At 29.1% G+C, this 17,498-nt stretch overlaps 1 protein-coding gene across 1 annotated transcript in view; it reads right to left on the minus strand.

Annotated features, from left to right (window-relative positions):
• Window positions 1-17,498, minus strand: part of LOC145258266 (phosphatidylinositol 3-kinase catalytic subunit type 3-like) — a 166,137-nt gene that overhangs the window by 94,895 nt on the left and 53,744 nt on the right. Inside the window, exon 6 of the mRNA XM_080116253.1 lies at window positions 12,163-12,234. Within this exon, the coding sequence (XP_079972379.1) occupies window positions 12,163-12,234 (72 nt within the window). The remainder of the gene's footprint in view (window positions 1-12,162; window positions 12,235-17,498) is intronic.

Genomic DNA, 17,498 nt, shown 5'->3' on the forward strand with positions numbered 1-17,498 from the left:
GAAAGCACCTTTTCTTCACCTGTGTTTCCAACCATGGTAATAAAATTTTAAAAAAATGCCTATACTTGTCTATTTCAAACATTATTTTAGATACACATGGGTGCAGATACATATGCACATGTGTATCAAACAAAAGTTTGACAGTATTGATTTTTTTCCCTCGTCTAAGCTTAAAAACTTTATAAATCTTTTATGTCATTAAAAAAATACATTGTTTTTCAATATTTGCATATAATTATGTAATTTAAATCAAACTGAATATAAAATTATTTCAATTTTAATTAAAGAAAATCCATATTTTCTTTACCAAAAAAATCCACCAAGAACATTTTATCATGAAGAGCTAATTCTTGGCATTCTTTCTTGTTAAAAAATATGTTATTCAAAGCCAACCAAATGTGTGCAAACACTTTTTTCTTATTCTTAGATAGTTTTCACCTCTGGTTGCCAAACTTTTATGTTTAAGCAACCTGGCTTTGCAAAGTTTGAAATATTTGAAATAAGTTTCATAAGTTTCTTGTAAACAAGACTAAAACTTCTGCATTTATTCATATAAATAGTTAAGCTTTAAAATGTTGTCAATTTAGAGAAAAAGAGCAAGAAGATGGGTGAGTAAACCATCCTCTCTTTTATCTTTTCGTTTATGCATCATGGCGAACAATGTTAGTTTAATTTATGAAAACCTTTCTAGTTTATCCTATTGTTTTATTAAATCCTGTTAATATCGAGAAAACTATCTCATATATGAAAATAAGACAAATTACAACCAAATAACAGAAAGCATGAAGTTAGGTTATTTGAAAATAATATGCAAATGAGATAAACAAATACTTGTGTTTGTTACAGTATTTCAAAAGAAAATATGTCTTATTCATTTAAGAGTAACTCGTTCCAATGATAATACAATAAATGAAAAAAAACTTTTGCATTTATTCATTTAGATTAGTTGGCCTGTGAGTTTGTTTTTTTTGTTTTTTTTACTTTTTTGTTATTTTACAAAATTATTATCTTTTTGAAAGAGGATTATCACAGGATACTTTGGTCATTAACTTATTAATCGAATCAAATTCTTACAAAGCTGTAACAAATTTTGCTAATGTTTTAATCTCTTTGAAAATTATTTGTTTCTACAAAAATGAGTTATTTTGAAAGCCTATCGCTGACAATCGTCTTATCAGGGGTGAGTGTAATAGGCAAAATTTAGCTTGATCAGCTTCTTCTGCTGCTGGTTGATGTGTTGATGATAATGTTACCATTTAATACTATTTTTTGTCATCTCTTCATAGATAAATTGTCATACAGATGATTATCTACAAAAATAGTATCCTCCTGTTTAAGATCTATGAATAAGCTCATTATTTTTGTCTTATATTTATGTTGTTCTTGCTTTTCCTGTTTCTTGTACTGAAGATCTAAAAGATTTGTTTCATTCTAAATCTTTATATAAGCCAATCTTTGAAATGACACAGATTTCAAACAACAATCAGCATTTCGATTTTATATCAAGATTTTTGTGTGAAATAAAGTTATGAAACAATCTCACATCTGTCAGCATTTTACAAATACATTATTTATATATATAGATAGAAAGCTCCGTTCATATTTGAAAGATTATGGATAACCATTGTAAGGGTGCCTGCACAAGCAATTCTGAAACAAGTGTTGGGCAATCCTTGACTCAGTCTCTCCTGTTTGGTTCCAGTGGAAAGGAGAAGTGCAAGATGACTGGAAACAATGCAGAGATAAGCAGAGAACACATATAACAGCTGGTATCCCCAAATGGTCACCCATTATTTTAGTACTGACCAGGTTCAATGTTGCTTAATCTTGGTGGTGTGTAAACATGATTATGCTGATATAAATATTTGTAATTTTAAAGGGAGGTAGGGATCCTTCCCCAGAAAATTTTATATATGATTACGCTTAGACATACACCTTTCTGAGGATCAAACCTACAACCATCGCATTATTCATATTTTTTAATTTGGCCTCGGCAGAAGCATCTTGAAATCTTTCCATTTCTTCATTCTACGCACAATTTATCTTTCTTTTTATAATATTTTCAACTCACTCTTTTTTCTTTGTACATATTTGCAAATTATTTCACCGAATTCTGTCTTTTGGAGAACCTTGAAATATCTTCTAGTAATGGGATTCCTTTGGATTTTTATGTCTGGATACCGGATTTTACCAACTTTTCTTGGATTTTACTGTCATTGGATATTCTACTCTTCACTTGACCATCCATTCACATGAAATTATTTTTCATTTTATCCCCATTCCCTCTGCCTCACTATTTTTTTACTTTTAGCAAGAGAGCTCTATCGCTTACTTGCAGTTTCATTAAATTCTTTGCAAGCAAAATCCAATTCTGCATTTGCTAATTCCTACCCTCTAATGAGAAGGAAAGTATTTCTTTCGAAACTCTGCGGATTAAGGACAATCCACTGAATTTGTGCTTCCTTTTTGAAAATTAAGTATGTTTTTAACTCTTGTTAAAGTGTTTTTAACATGTTTTATTAATTATTTGTTCTTGTGTGTGTGTGTGTGTGTGTGTGTGTGTGTGTGCGTGTGCGTGTGTGTGTGACTTTATTTTAATTCAAGAAGATATTGTAACTGAATACAGTGCAAAAACTGTGAACAATAGATACCAAATAAGAATTATTGATCTATATCTGAAAAGTACAATATGTAAAAAAAGCATAAGATATAAAGTATACATGTCAATTCTTACTTGATAATATTATAATATACATTATTTTATTTAGTGTAGACATTAGAATGAGTTATTCATAATATGGATTGTAGCGTGAAAATATTTGTTTACTGCTTGCTACCAGAAACAAATGTAAGTATTAAATGAGAAAATAGAAGCATTTATATTGATGACACATGATGTAAGTACTTATGCTGGTCACATGATGCAAGGATTCCATGATTTGAATGTACAAGTATAAATAACCTTATTGTGAAAACTTTGGTAATAATGCAAATTATGAAATGAATGTGGAATGCAACACAATTTCCTTGTGGGGGTTACTGTTTTATTTATTTATTTATATGAGCATTGAAGATAGCCTTACCAAGAAATGATAAATACATCATATACTCTGAACATTACAAATATCTTAGTGGTAATCTGAAGCAATTATATTCTCTGAATGGAAAATTAAAAAAAAAAATTTTTTTGGTGAATTTATAAGATTTTGTTCCCCGCATTCAAAGTAACTATTGAGCTACTGAAAAAAACTTTGTGTTATAAAAATTTATATTTGAAATGTGTGTGTGTGTGTGTAATATATATGGCATAATCACATTGACACATTGCTTCTTGTTAGATCACCAAAATTAAACAACGTTAAGCCTGGTCAGTTCCATTTGGGAATACCAGGTGCTGTATGTAGGAGGATGTTGACACCTCCCTGATAGAACTGCAAAAAAACTAAAGTCATCATCCTAATGGGTATACATGTGTGTTTTACCAAGAGTGGTGAAGGCTTTTCAAAGGTGATAGCTAAAAATGGCAACTACAACTTCAATGGTGAAAGTTCTTGGATAGTAGGTTCCACACACGATTCAGAAAAGTCATTTTATGTCAATAGAAAAACTGGCTCATAATATCCAAGTAGACGGCTGGATGGTCTACCGCAAATGGCATTAATATCTTTGAATCTAGTTCATTCAACAAAAATCACTTTCACTTAAAATTCATGGTCCCTCCCGTAATCTGAAATATTTCTAAAAATAATTCTGACTAGAAAAATATCAGGGAAACCAATGCCAACAATAGAATCTTCAGATTCATACAATATGATGATGATTAGAAAAACAAAATGGTTAAATAATTTTTTTTTTTTTTACTAAGATGTCATCACTTATCAAGGCCCAAGGGCTACTCAAGGATATGAGTTCAATGGGTGTTGGGTGAATTATGAAACAACATTGTGATTATTGGTAATACTGATAATGATTAAGCAGAATTTGATTATTTAAGAAGACAGTTCAACAAGAATTTGTTTATATTAGAATTGAAAATGGCCATGTTGAAGTTACCAGGAAAGCAACCCCACAGGACAGTGTTCCACAGACAGGCAGTTCTAGGAAAGAAACTTTGCTCATAGAAGTTTTGTTTAGTTTTAAGTAGAGGAAAAGCAGTACCTCCCCAGATGTAGTAATAATAATCTTCGTACGTATTTGACGTTTGAACAGATAGAGGATTGTATCACGGCTAAGATAACTTTCAAGAGCAGTAGAATTATCTAACCATTTTTCTAGCAGTGGATTTGATGTAAGACTTCCATTTTAAGTCTGCAGTGAAAGTCAGTCCTAGAAGTTTGTAGAAGAAAACGACTTCCCAACATGAGAGCCATTCATTTCAGTTGGGGATCAGTGTTCATAGTGAAACAAGAAAGAAGCACACATTAAAAGTAACCATTTCTTCCCAATTGTACCACAAGCTCAAACTCAGAAGAGAGAGAACAAGAACGATCTTGGTCATTACTGCTTTTCAAAGTGTTGCCATAAATAGTTGTGTCATTTGCATAAATGTCGACAAATGATCTTAGAATGTTATTTGAGAGATCATTGATGAAAATCAGGTAAAGAGTCGGATCCACAATGGATCCTTGAAGTACACCAGTGTTGATTCTATGAACCTCTGACTTCTGTCCATCAACAACTACTGCTGCATCCCTGTGCCTATTTTACAAGTATTTAAAGGAAAGTGCTCCAACACACTCCAAGCACTTGTACCTTCCTCAACGTAAATACCCCGACTAACTCGACAAGCAGCAAAATCCCACCCCTACAATGTAAAGATCCCTAGATGCCAGAAAGCCTTCTACTCAAATAATTTCTTCCCTTGAATTCTGAAATTCCCTCCTGGATCCCTGCTTCCCTGACTGTACTGATATACAGAAGTTCAAGTGTAATATGAACAAACATCTCACTGCTCAATTCCCTACATAATGTCCCTGCAAATTTGGTAGTCCCTTATGTCAAAGTGGCATTATACCTTGTTTGGAGTGAAAAAGCAAAGAAAAAGACATTTATGCCAAACACTATCAAAGACCTTTTATTTGTCAAGAGCTATTGCTCTAGAAACAAAACCCCTGTCAATAGATCCACTGTATGATATTACAGTCAGCATATCAGCTGTTGATTTTGCAGGACAAAAACCATATTACTTGTCACTGTTTTTTGCTAAGGTGATTGATAGCTTGTGTATGGAAAAATAACATGATATAATAGCAATAAGAGTTACATAAACAAGGCAAAATTAGTGTGTGTTAAAGGAATGATAATTGCTCAATAATGCTGGAATATATTAAATGCATTGCAGAAAGTCCACAGTATTCAGATTTCTGGAAGTTTGAATTGGTTTAGAATGAACAGAGGCAGTAAATATCCAATAAATATAAAAGTGTTAATCTGTTATTCTAGTAAGAGAGAATTTAAAAGAAATTATTGAGTAGCTAATCAAAACACTTCTGATTTTTTTTAAAAGAATGTATTTTTTAGGTTAAAAATATAATCTAACATAAAATAACAAGATAATGGGTGGCAGAGATAATAGATGTGCGTGTGAAAATGCAAATTCCTCCAACTATCTTAGGAGAAAATATCAAATAGGACCAAATATAAAAATTAATGAAGAAATTTTCTGAAATCTTGCATCAATAATTGGCATCAATTGATGCTGAATCAGATTTGACAGAAAGCGAGACTGGTCAATGAAATAGGAGAAATCTCACTTTACTTTATAAGATACTAGCAGGGCTACCTGATGTTGGCCTGGAATATAAAAATAAAATAGAAATTAAATAGTGTAACACCTTTATTTTTCTCCCCCTCTGTCTAGTTGCCTTTTTATCTTTCTTTCTTTCTCACTCCTCTGTTTCTCCCCTCCTTTTCCCAAACTCTTTCTCTTCTGCCTAGCCCATTCATTTATCTTGTTTGAATACATTGAAGATAATAATGTAATTCATTTATTTCAAATGTAATAGTGTAATATTACATTCATTGCTCCTGAACAACTCCAAAAAGAACAAAAGATTCCGTTACTCTCTCTGTCACTAACAATACAGTAATGTTAGTAATGATATTTTCCTTGCTCCGAACAATGCAGAGTAGAACAAAAGTTTCTGTTATCCCTCACCTTCCAACCAACCTTACCAAATATAATACTGTAATGTTAGTAAAGAGGTCTTCACAGAACTACCAAAAGTAAGGTTACAATCAAAATATGAAGCAGATCTGGATATGCAGCTTTTGGACAGAAAGCTATACTGGTCAATGAAATCAGGGAAATCTCACTTTTGCAAGGTATGTCATTTTTACTTTTATTTGTTAAAAGCTAAAATGAGATTATTGATTAAAATAAGAGCATAATAAATAAGTAATGAATATGAAAGAAATGGTAATGCAGAAGGTTTCATATAACTAAGCAGTGATCAAGGGATAATGGTAAATGTTATTAATACTAACAATTAAACAAATGTAAAATCAATAATTACTCACGCACAACATCTGTACTTTATCTTTGACTTTTGCAGTATCTCCAAAACATTTGACTCTAAAAACACAGCATTTAAATACTGATGTCATATGCAAAACAGAAATAAAAACTGCCAAGAGAATCCAAGTTTTTGCAAGTAAAATCCTTTCTCTGTACATGAAGCAAATATGAAACTTGAATATTTTTTCTCTTTTCCTACATTCAAGTATTATTACTCCCGGATAAGCCAGATTGACTGTGACAGATATTTCTGATGATTGTTGTTGGTAAGGAGACTCCTTTCAATTGAAACACCTCTATACTTCATCTGTCACACTGACTGAATAATAAAACTACCAAACCATGAAAAACTATTCAATAAAAAGAAAGTAAAAGAAGAAAATTACCAGCTGTGACCAGATTATTGCTCAAGGCCATTTATTCAGAACTAAAATCATCAAATACTATGCATGAAACATCCAGATTTGATTAAAAATGATAATTACCCCATTAAATTGATTAAAGGCTAAAGATGTCTACTTGGTTATAATTTAATGGTTTCAGACAGATTTTTCATAGTGACAAGAGGAATCAGTGAAATAAAAACCATTAAGAATTATTGTAAAAATATTACTGCTAACTAGCAGAGTAGATTCCACTGTTAATTAAAGAAAAAATTTTTATTGTATCTAATTATTACAGATTTTATTACTTATAATTAAATATGAACAAATAATATTTGCCCCACTGAGGAAAAACACTAGTCCGCAAAAGTCAAGGCTGTGCTCGAATCTCCCAACCAGCAATAATTATTACTTCCTGCACTGATGATTGCATAATTGTAAAACACGGTATAAAAAATTATTAATATTTATTGAAAAAAATATTATAATTATAAAGTCGCTTGAAGAGATTAAAGTTAAGTTCTATTCAGTAAATTGAGAATAAAGTGGTCAATTAGCATAAATGCATCATTCCAAACTACCTGTTTGTAGAATACTCTCATAGTCGTTAATTATGACAGCCCATTTACAAAAATATTTAAATTAATTTCCATTTAAAAAATTAAATCCTGGCAGCTGAGAGGAAAAACAAACCTGCAAAGTTACGGTTGGCTTTGTTGATAGAGTTCAAATCTCTCAACTAGCAGTAATTATCACATCCTGCACTGATGATTGCATTAGCATGAAACACTAGTTTCTGTAGATATAAAAATAATTATTAATATTTATTGAAAAAGATATATAGTTATATATATACAGATAATTTTAACATAAGTTTAAAACCGATAAAAAATGAGAGTAAAATTATTTAAGACTTTGTGGCATAATGGATAATGCACCAGACCATAATACATATGGTCTGAGGTTCGATTCTTAAAAACAGTTAAGCTACGCTGAAGAGAGGTAGGGCCTCGAAACATGCATGTCTGTAGATTACTATTTTATAAGTAAAATAAAAATAATAAATAAATATTATTTATTTATGTCCAAATAAAAATATGGGTGATTTTCTAATCTGATCTTCAAGATGAAGATGCTAATTAACCATATTTAAAAAATTAACCATATTTACAAAATCAACAAGTAATCTACATAAGTTTAAAAGCGATTATATATATATATATATATATATATATATATATATGTATATATATATATATATATATATATAAAATAAAAATTACAATTAAATTTTCCAAAATGATCCAAGATGGTAAAACTAAAGCATATTATAAATAATAAAGAATTAATATTTATAAAGTAATCTCAAACCAAATAGGAGATAGAGCTTATAATAAGAGCAAACAGTTAATAAAACATGTTAAAAAACACTTTGAAAAAGAGTTAAAAACATATTTAATCTGAAAAGGAAACACTTGATAAGTGGATAGTCCTTAATCTGCAGAGTTTCGAAGAAATACTTTCCTTCTCATCAGAGGGTAGGAATTAGCAAAATGCGGGATCGGATTTTGCATACAAAAGTATTTGATGAAACTGCAAGTATGTCAAAGATCTTACTTGATAACAAAAAGTGAAGCAGAGGGAATATGGTGAAGAAAAAGGTGATTACACGTGAATGGATAGTCTGGTGAAAGGTAAATTATCCAATGACGGTAAAATCCAAAAATATAAATCCAAGAAAGTTAATTGAATTTCCATTCGCACAAGTAAAATCCAAGGAAATCACATAATTGGAAGATGGTCCAAAAGGCCGAAACCCATGGAATAATTCACAAATATGTAAAAGGAAAAGGGTAAAAATTCCAATAATATTAATAAAAGAAAAATAAGATATGTGTTTGACACGGCTGCTGAGACATAATGTAATTAAGAAAGATCAGTGAAGAAGAAGAGAAAAAAAATTAAATGGTGATAGAATTAAATATACACAGAAAAGCAAATGTCAAAATGATCCAGACTAAATGATGTTAAAAGGTTTTTAACATCATTTTGTCTGGGTCATTTTGACATTTGCTTTTCTATTTTATATTTTATTAACAACCATAATTCTAATAATAACCAAGGAACTTCTCTAACCACTTTAATATAAAAACTTAACTCTAATAATATCCCCTTCTCAATCAAATGGACTATCATAAAAAAAGTTAAGTCGTATACTCCAGGCTCTAAGTCATGTCACCTCTGCACAACCGAAGCTATAACTATAATTACTTCCCCTCAAAGTAACAATATAATAAATTCTAAAAATGAACTGATCTCTTTCTGTAAACATAAGTCCAAATTTAATCATGGTAATTTTGAAATTACATAGTTATTACTTTAACCTTTCAGATAGATATATCAGTTTTCTTAAACATTATTGTTTTTTCTACATACTTTTTTAATACTTTATAACTTAATAATCCTTTATTTTAATTCTTTATTTCTTTATTTCTTCTTTGCTTGCCCATTTTTTTTTTATCTGCAATTTCCATTTTAGTCTTTAAATATTCCTATCTATCTAATATATCAATCTACCCATATATTCATATCCTGTATGTATATTTATTTATATTTTACTATATGCATTTACTTACTTACTTACTTACTTACTTACTTACTTTATCCGGAATTTGCAGATACCAGCCATTCTCTCCCCTTAAAAAATTTATGTTTATTTTTTATTTTATATTTTATTTATTTTTTATTTATTATTTTTTTTTATTTATTAATTTATGTATTTATTTTTTCCATTTAGTGTCTTTTAACACCTCTTGCTGACATTTTCTTAAGTAATAACCTGCACATTTCAGTTGACCTATTTTTTTTGCTCTATATTTGTCATGCCTTTTACATACAATAAATTCAAAATCACATCTAAGATTACACACAAGGTTTTTAAAAAGATGACATGAAATTTGTTTGCTTTTGGTTTTAATAAGATTTGAGCTAGAAACAAGACAACATTAATTCTGGAGATTAAAACAAATTTCATCCGTTTTTAACACCACAAGATTAGCATTCTTATCAGTACAAAATACAGTTGTAAAAGTTTTATTCTCATTCAATTTGCATCAGAGTGTTATTTATTATTTTTGGCATTTTTTAGGCACTTCTTATTCAGAATTTCCCCTATATTACAAAAATAAAGAAATTTTAATTTTATGATGTACATACCTGTTTTGAAATGAAAATATCATATTCCAAAAATCACGCACAATGATCAAGTAGTTTTATTTTTAAATAAGAAAATCAAATTTTATGAGTATCCTAGGAGTGACTGTCTCACCTACCATTTTGAAAAAAAAATTACAAAAAAACACAGAGAATAAACAATAGTTAATACTTAATAGATGTACATTGTACTTTCTACAAAGTTCCATTAATGATTTTCTTTATAAAAATAAAACTACTTTATCAATTTACATAATTTTTGGAATATGATATTTTCGTTCTGTCACAGATGTGTATATTATACAAATTGTTCTTTATTTTCGTTTTTTTAATATAGGGGTAATTTAATTTTAATATAGGAGTAATTCTGGGCAAGAACCAAACTTTTTCCATCAAATTTACTTACATCTTATTTACATAATAGAAATTTTGTATATTTTGATGAGTAATTTGTGAAAAATGAGAATATTTTTATCATTCCTTAAACACATTGCTCTGTTATTTTTTTTTCATAATTTTTAAGATGCCGTTGTTTATATATGTCTGTATACTTCTTGTGAAGTCAAATTAATACACCTATTTATCACAATTGTAAATGTACTTAAAATCTGTGCTGTTCCCGATATTCGTTATTATAGTTGCATGTGCTTTTCTAAGTATTTTGCTACGAATAATTTACTGATGATCCCTTGATAGTTTGAGGGCAATTATAACTTGGACGTGATTTTCTTTTTTTTTAATTATTGTAAAAAACATGCTTACCACTTTTTTCATGTTATATTTTTTAAACGTATTCTGTTACTATTTCTATTCTTTGTTAATTATTGCAGAATATTTTTATAAATTCTGGGTTCATAATATTAAAAGACTCCAAGGTCCCATTATTATGAACACCTCTTGGAACGGATATTTCATACTATTTAAATATATGTAATAAAGGGAAGTAATACTGATTTTTTATCAAGAAGTTACTTTTCTTATAATGACTGCTTCCTCATGGAATCTATATAAAGAAAAGTTGTATGTGTGTGTGCTTGTCCAGAGAAAGGAATGGGTTGGGCAGAAGAGAAAGAGAGGATGTAGAGGGGGGATCAGAAGAGGTGGGAAAGAGATAAAGAGATAGAAATGTTAATTTGTTATTTTATGTTACTTTTACCCCAGACAATCCTAGATAACCTTGCTAGTTAAATATATTTTGAAAACCTATAAAAGGGTGACAATAATTTCACATTTTTTAATGAATTTCATATTATAGGGAATTTTGATAGAATTTTTATAGTTGCTGTAGTATAATAATAAATGACGTTCGTTTTACAGGTTGACATGTGTTAAATGAATTTTAGAAATCAACTTCAAAACTAACTTATTTCTGACCAGGAATTTATTTATTCCTTTCTCAGATTTATTTTTCGCATTCTCTCCCATATTTTTTTACTTTCTCTGGCAATTGACCCTGTTACCTTAATTCTTCTACTAACTTAAGAACTCTCATCCATTTTTAACATGATCATAACCACAAAGTTTACTATTCTGCAAACATTTACCAGATTTAATTTTCCTCTGAGGTCACCAGATTTACGCCTATCTTTAAAACTCATATTCAACATCCATTGTATTATTCTCATATCATTTCTCTCCATGCCACACATGTCCTCAACCTTTACTGACAAAGTTTCACTTCCATACATCATCACACTTTGTACACATACTCTTCCCTTGTTTGATATTGTTAATTCTTTGCAGGTTAGTAATACGAGAAGCTCCTTAAACTTATTCAATCCACTCCTAATCACACTAGAATCAACTCTTCCCTGAGCTTCAATAGTATCACACCAAAATAACAAAACTTTTGAACATCCTCAATAGCCTTGTTATCCAAATATACTTTTTTCTTGTTTAAGTATATATTCATCTTCATATTTGTGATGTGAAGACAAAAGTTTTCAATGCTGGCTCTGTCTGCTAATTGAATATAAAAGTTGTAAATGATAAAATAATAAAATTTTTAAAAAAGATATTTTATAAGAAAAAGCAAAGAAAAAAACTTACCAACATTATTTCATGATCTGGAACATTAACAATGTCAGCATACGTGCGAAACTGATACGATTTATCACCATTCTAAAATAAAAATTCAATAAGATTTAATATAGTAAAATAAATATTTAAAATCAAACAAAAACAGTCTAACAAAATAAGATCACAAAAAATTGTATAAAGAATCTAATTCTTTTGTATGGATTTAGTAAAATTATTAAAAATGTTTAAAGAATTAGTTTTTGTGAATTACCATGATATCAGTTACAGTTTTTTGGTATTAAACCCAACTGAAGTCTACACTGGCACCTTTCAGTAATTTATGGTAAGCAGCTAGAAAAGTTGTCAGAAGAGCCATTGTGAACATTACCATATAATAAATTCAAAATGCTGAAAACAAAACTTTAACACAAGATAAAACTTATAAGTTTAATTATTATAAAAGATATTTTTCAAGTATATTTAAAAAATTTTCAACAAATGTTTCAAAGAAAGTTTGTAAAATAAGAGTTTTTTTGTAACAATGAAAACAATTTTTTCATGGAAACAACTATAATGGAAAACAATTTTTTTCTAGAATAGTAGTATCAGATAAGTGATTTTATTTTTATTAATGAATAAATCATCTACTGACAGTTGATTGCTGATTGGCTAATCACATAAGTTTTTTCCAGCAGCAGTTTATCATAAACTGCTAGAATATGCCAACACAACCTTGGGTCACATTCTGGATTAATACCATTTTTTTTTCTATAACATGAGTTCTAGCATACATCTAAAATCCTCTTTAATACATGATACAAGACTCTATACATGATGGTAGCAATATTATGAAATGTTCAGAAAACAATATCACCAGGCAAAAAAAGTATCATTAGGTTTTTCAATCTAAAATAATCTAAGCGAAACAGAGATAATGTCTTTGAAAATAAGTTAAAAGTAACAAACAAGTTTAGTTTATAGTATGCAAATGATAAATAGTGAAATTCATTTCAATTTGTGACATCTTTTCTATTTTGGAAGTTATATTGATAAACTTTTGATGTAAATAAAATTTTACATTTTCTCTTTAAAATGTATGATACTTTCCCTTGTGTCACTATTAGTTTTGTTCAAGTTGGGTTATTATTTGTGATAAGGGGTGATTTATTTTTTATGTGAAAAAAATGTTGGTTTTCTTTGTTCAAATGTCATGTATTTCTATTTAAAAAAATGTTGGTTTTCTTTGTTCAAATGTCATGTATTTCTATTTAAAAAAATGTTGGTTTTCTTTGTTCAAATGTCATGTATTTCTATTTAAAAAAATGTTGGTTTTCTTTGTTCAAATGTCATGTATTTCTATTTAAAAAAATGTTGGTTTTCTTTGTTCAAATGTCATGTATTTCTATTTAAAAAAATGTTGGTTTTCTTTGTTCAAATGTCATGTATTTCTATTTAAAAAAATGTTGGTTTTCTTTGTTCAAATGTCATGTATTTCTATTTAAAAAAATGTTGGTTTTCTTTGTTCAAATGTCATGTATTTCTATGTAAAAAAATGTTGGTTTTCTTTGTTCAAATGTCATGTATTTCTATTTAAAAAAATGTTGGTTTTCTTTGTTCAAATGTCATGTATTTCTATTTAAAAAAATGTTGGTTTTCTTTGTTCAAATGTCATGTATTTCTATTTAAAAAAATGTTGGTTTTCTTTGTTCAAATGTCATGTATTTCTATTTAAAAAAATGTTGGTTTTCTTTGTTCAAATGTCATGTATTTCTATTTAAAAAAATGTTGGTTTTCTTTGTTCAAATGTCATGTATTTCTATTTAAAAAAATGTTGGTTTTCTTTGTTCAAATGTCATGTATTTCTATTTAAAAAAATGTTGGTTTTCTTTGTTCAAATGTCATGTATTTCTATTTTAAAAAATATTGGTTTTCTTTGTTCAAATGTCATGTATTTCTATTTAAAAAAATGTTGGTTTTCTTTGTTCAAATGTCATGTATTTCTATTTAAAAAAATGTTGGTGTTCTTTGTTCAAATGTCATGTATTTCTATTTAAAAAAATGTTGGTTTTCTTTGTTCAAATGTCATGTATTTCTATTTAAAAAAATGTTGGTTTTCTTTGTTCAAATGTCATGTATTTCTATGTAAAAAAATGTTGGTTTTCTTTGTTCAAATGTCATGTATTTCTATTTAAAAAAATGTTGGTTTTCTTTGTTCAAATGTCATGTATTTCTATTTAAAAAAATGTTGGTTTTCTTTGTTCAAATGTCATGTATTTCTATTTAAAAAAATGTTGGTTTTCTTTGTTCAAATGTCATGTATTTCTATTTAAAAAAATGTTGGTTTTCTTTGTTCAAATGTCATGTATTTCTATTTAAAAAAATGTTGGTTTTCTTTGTTCAAATGTCATGTATTTCTATTTAAAAAAATGTTGGTTTTCTTTGTTCAAATGTCATGTATTTCTATTTAAAAAAATGTTGGTTTTCTTTGTTCAAATGTCATGTATTTCTATTTAAAAAAATGTTGGTTTTCTTTGTTCAAATGTCATGTATTTCTATTTAAAAAAATGTTGGTTTTCTTTGTTCAAATGTCATGTATTTCTATTTAAAAAAATGTTGGTGTTCTTTGTTCAAATGTCATGTATTTCTATTTAAAAAAATGTTGTTCTTTTTTTGGGTATTTCTGCATATACTGACCTGGATTTCTGTCAGACTTAACTTGGGCTTAATCATCAACTGACATAAACCACAAGAGTATGTCGAGCGTTGATCAAGTTTATCAGCCAATTAAAAAGCGCCATTAGAAATGGAAGCAGATGACTTTTAATAAATTGGAAGGAAATAATTATATTCATGCACAAAAATGGCAGACTCGGCAAACTCTAAGATGACTCTATATACATTAGATAAAATGAGACAACCATTTTAGCAAATGATAATTTATTGCCAAGAGAGAAAGCTACTAGCCTTGTTGGAATTGAGATGCAAGACATGTACATAGAAGTGTTTGCTTAAGAAAAGAGCATATATGAGTGATGGTTTCACTTGGAGGTTGCACTAATGCTTAATGCAGATAGTAGGCCCTCTTGCATATTGGAACATTTTTTTTGAGGTATAAATTGGAAATCTCAAAAGTTTTGAAAATTATTTATTTGTGGCCAAACAAAATATTCAGAGGGAATGTGGAATTGGATCAAAGCATACAGTTACTGACTGGAGGAATTTCATGAGAGACATTTATTAGGATTATTTCTTTAGAAATCCCCGGCAGATTGAAGGCTTAGAGCACATGATGGAAATCGATGAGTCTCTGTTTAACAGATAAAAGCACAATGTTAGGAGACTTGTTGAACCACTCTGGATTTTCAGAGGATGTGACACCATCGACAAAGAGAGTTTCTTGCTGATTGTACCAAATCACAATGCCAAAAAACTCTTTCCTATAATAAAAAAATATATTTTGCCGAGGACTTTGGTCATATACGATTGTTTGAAGGCATACAACAAAGTTGGAAGAGAAGGGTTCCACCACCTCACAGTTAACCACAGTCTGCATTTTGTGGACCCTGTGATGAAGACTCCATCTAATCATGTCAAGAGGATGTGGAATGAGGTCAAACAATGCAACAAGAATGCAGAATCAGCCAGGAGCTTCTCGATTTAATTTATGTCAAGACAAAAATTTAGAACCCATTTGTCTCCATCATAAATCACATTGCAGAAAGCTGCTCGGTTGAGGAGCTTCCATTTACTCAACCCTCTCTCCTCCCTCTTTGCTCTCAATGGCCTACAAACCCTACAGTCAACTGAAAATATCCTAAAGAAATATCTTGTTTTCTAATAGGTTACTCTTTCACAAAAAAACAGTTGTACAAAACATTGTTACACTAAAAAAAATTCAACTTTTCTATGAAAAAAATCTACAATTTTCCAACAAATTCATTCATCTTTTGTAAAAATTATTAAATAAAAAAATTTTCAACTTCCATTTTTCTTGAAAGAAATTTTTAAAAAAAACAAATAATCATATATTTTCCTAATGATTCTTAAAAGTTTTAAAAAAATATTCATTAAACTTATGGTAGGTTTTTGTTATTACTTTTATTTATTGTATTGCAGTTCTGTTTTGGTACTTTGTTGTTAATTTCTTTCTTGGTATTTTTTACTTTGACCAGTGACTGGCATATTCAGGTGGCTTATGTCAGCAGCCGATTCTGGCAGAAACTTGGGTCAGTATAGGCAGAAGTGCCTTTTTTTTTTTAATTTTATGCGAAAAAATGTTAGTGTTCTTTTTCTCAAATTTAATGGGGCAAAGGGATTCCACCTAATCTTTATGTTGCTTTGATTCAATAATTATTATAAAATAATATTTATTTTCTTGTGATCACTATGGACCAAAATTGAGAAACTTATCATCCCTTTTTAAATCTTAAAATACTGAATTTTTTCCATTACAGTTTATTTTCATGAGGTGACATTACATTAATAAGGATTTTGACTTGTTTAAAGTCTGCTTTTCTAGTTATAGATTGTGAGCATTGGCTGTTTTAGTTATAGATTGTGAGCATTGGAGTTATAGATTGTGAGCATTGGTGTTTTTTGATATAGATTGTGAGCTTTGGCTTTTTTAGTTATAGATTGTGAGCTTTGGCTTTTTTCGTTATAGAGATTGAGCTTTGGCTTTTTTCGTTATAGATTGTGAGCATTGGCTTTTTTAGTTATAGATTGTGAGCATTGGCTTTTTTAGTAATAGATTGTGAGCATTGGCTTTTTTAGTAATAGATTGTGAGCATTGGCTTTTTTAGTAATAGATTGTGAGCATTGGCATTTTTAGTAATAGATTGTGAGCATTGGCATTTTTAGTTATAGATTGTGAGCATTGGCATTTTTAGTTATAGATTGTGAGCTTTGGCTTTTTTAGTTATAGATTGTGAGCATTCGCGTTTTTTAGTAATAGATTGTGAGTTTTGGATTTTTTAGTTATAGATTGTGAGTTTTGGCTTTTTTCGTTATAGATTGTGAGTTTTGGCTTTTTTCGTTATAGATTGTGAGCTTTGGCTTTTTTCGTTATAGATTGTGAGCATTGGCTTCTTTCGTTATAGATTGTGAGCTTTGGCTTTTTTAGTTATAGATTGTGAGCTTTGGCTTTTTTCGTTATAGATTGTGAGCATTGGCTTTTTTCGTTATAGATTGTGAGCATTGGCTTTTTTCGTTATAGATTGTGAGCATTGGCTGTTTTAGTTATAGATTGTGAGCATTGGTGTTATAGATTGTGAGCTTTGGCTTTTTTAGTTATAGATTGTGAGCTTTGGCTGTTTTAGTTATAGATTGTGAGCATTGGCTTTTTTCGTTATAGATTGTGAGCATTG

The sequence above is a fragment of the Euprymna scolopes genome, chromosome 33 (genome assembly GCF_053919585.1).
Source record: "Euprymna scolopes isolate OS-2025 chromosome 33, ASM5391958v1, whole genome shotgun sequence".
Classification (NCBI taxonomy): Eukaryota; Metazoa; Mollusca; class Cephalopoda; order Sepiida; family Sepiolidae; genus Euprymna; species Euprymna scolopes.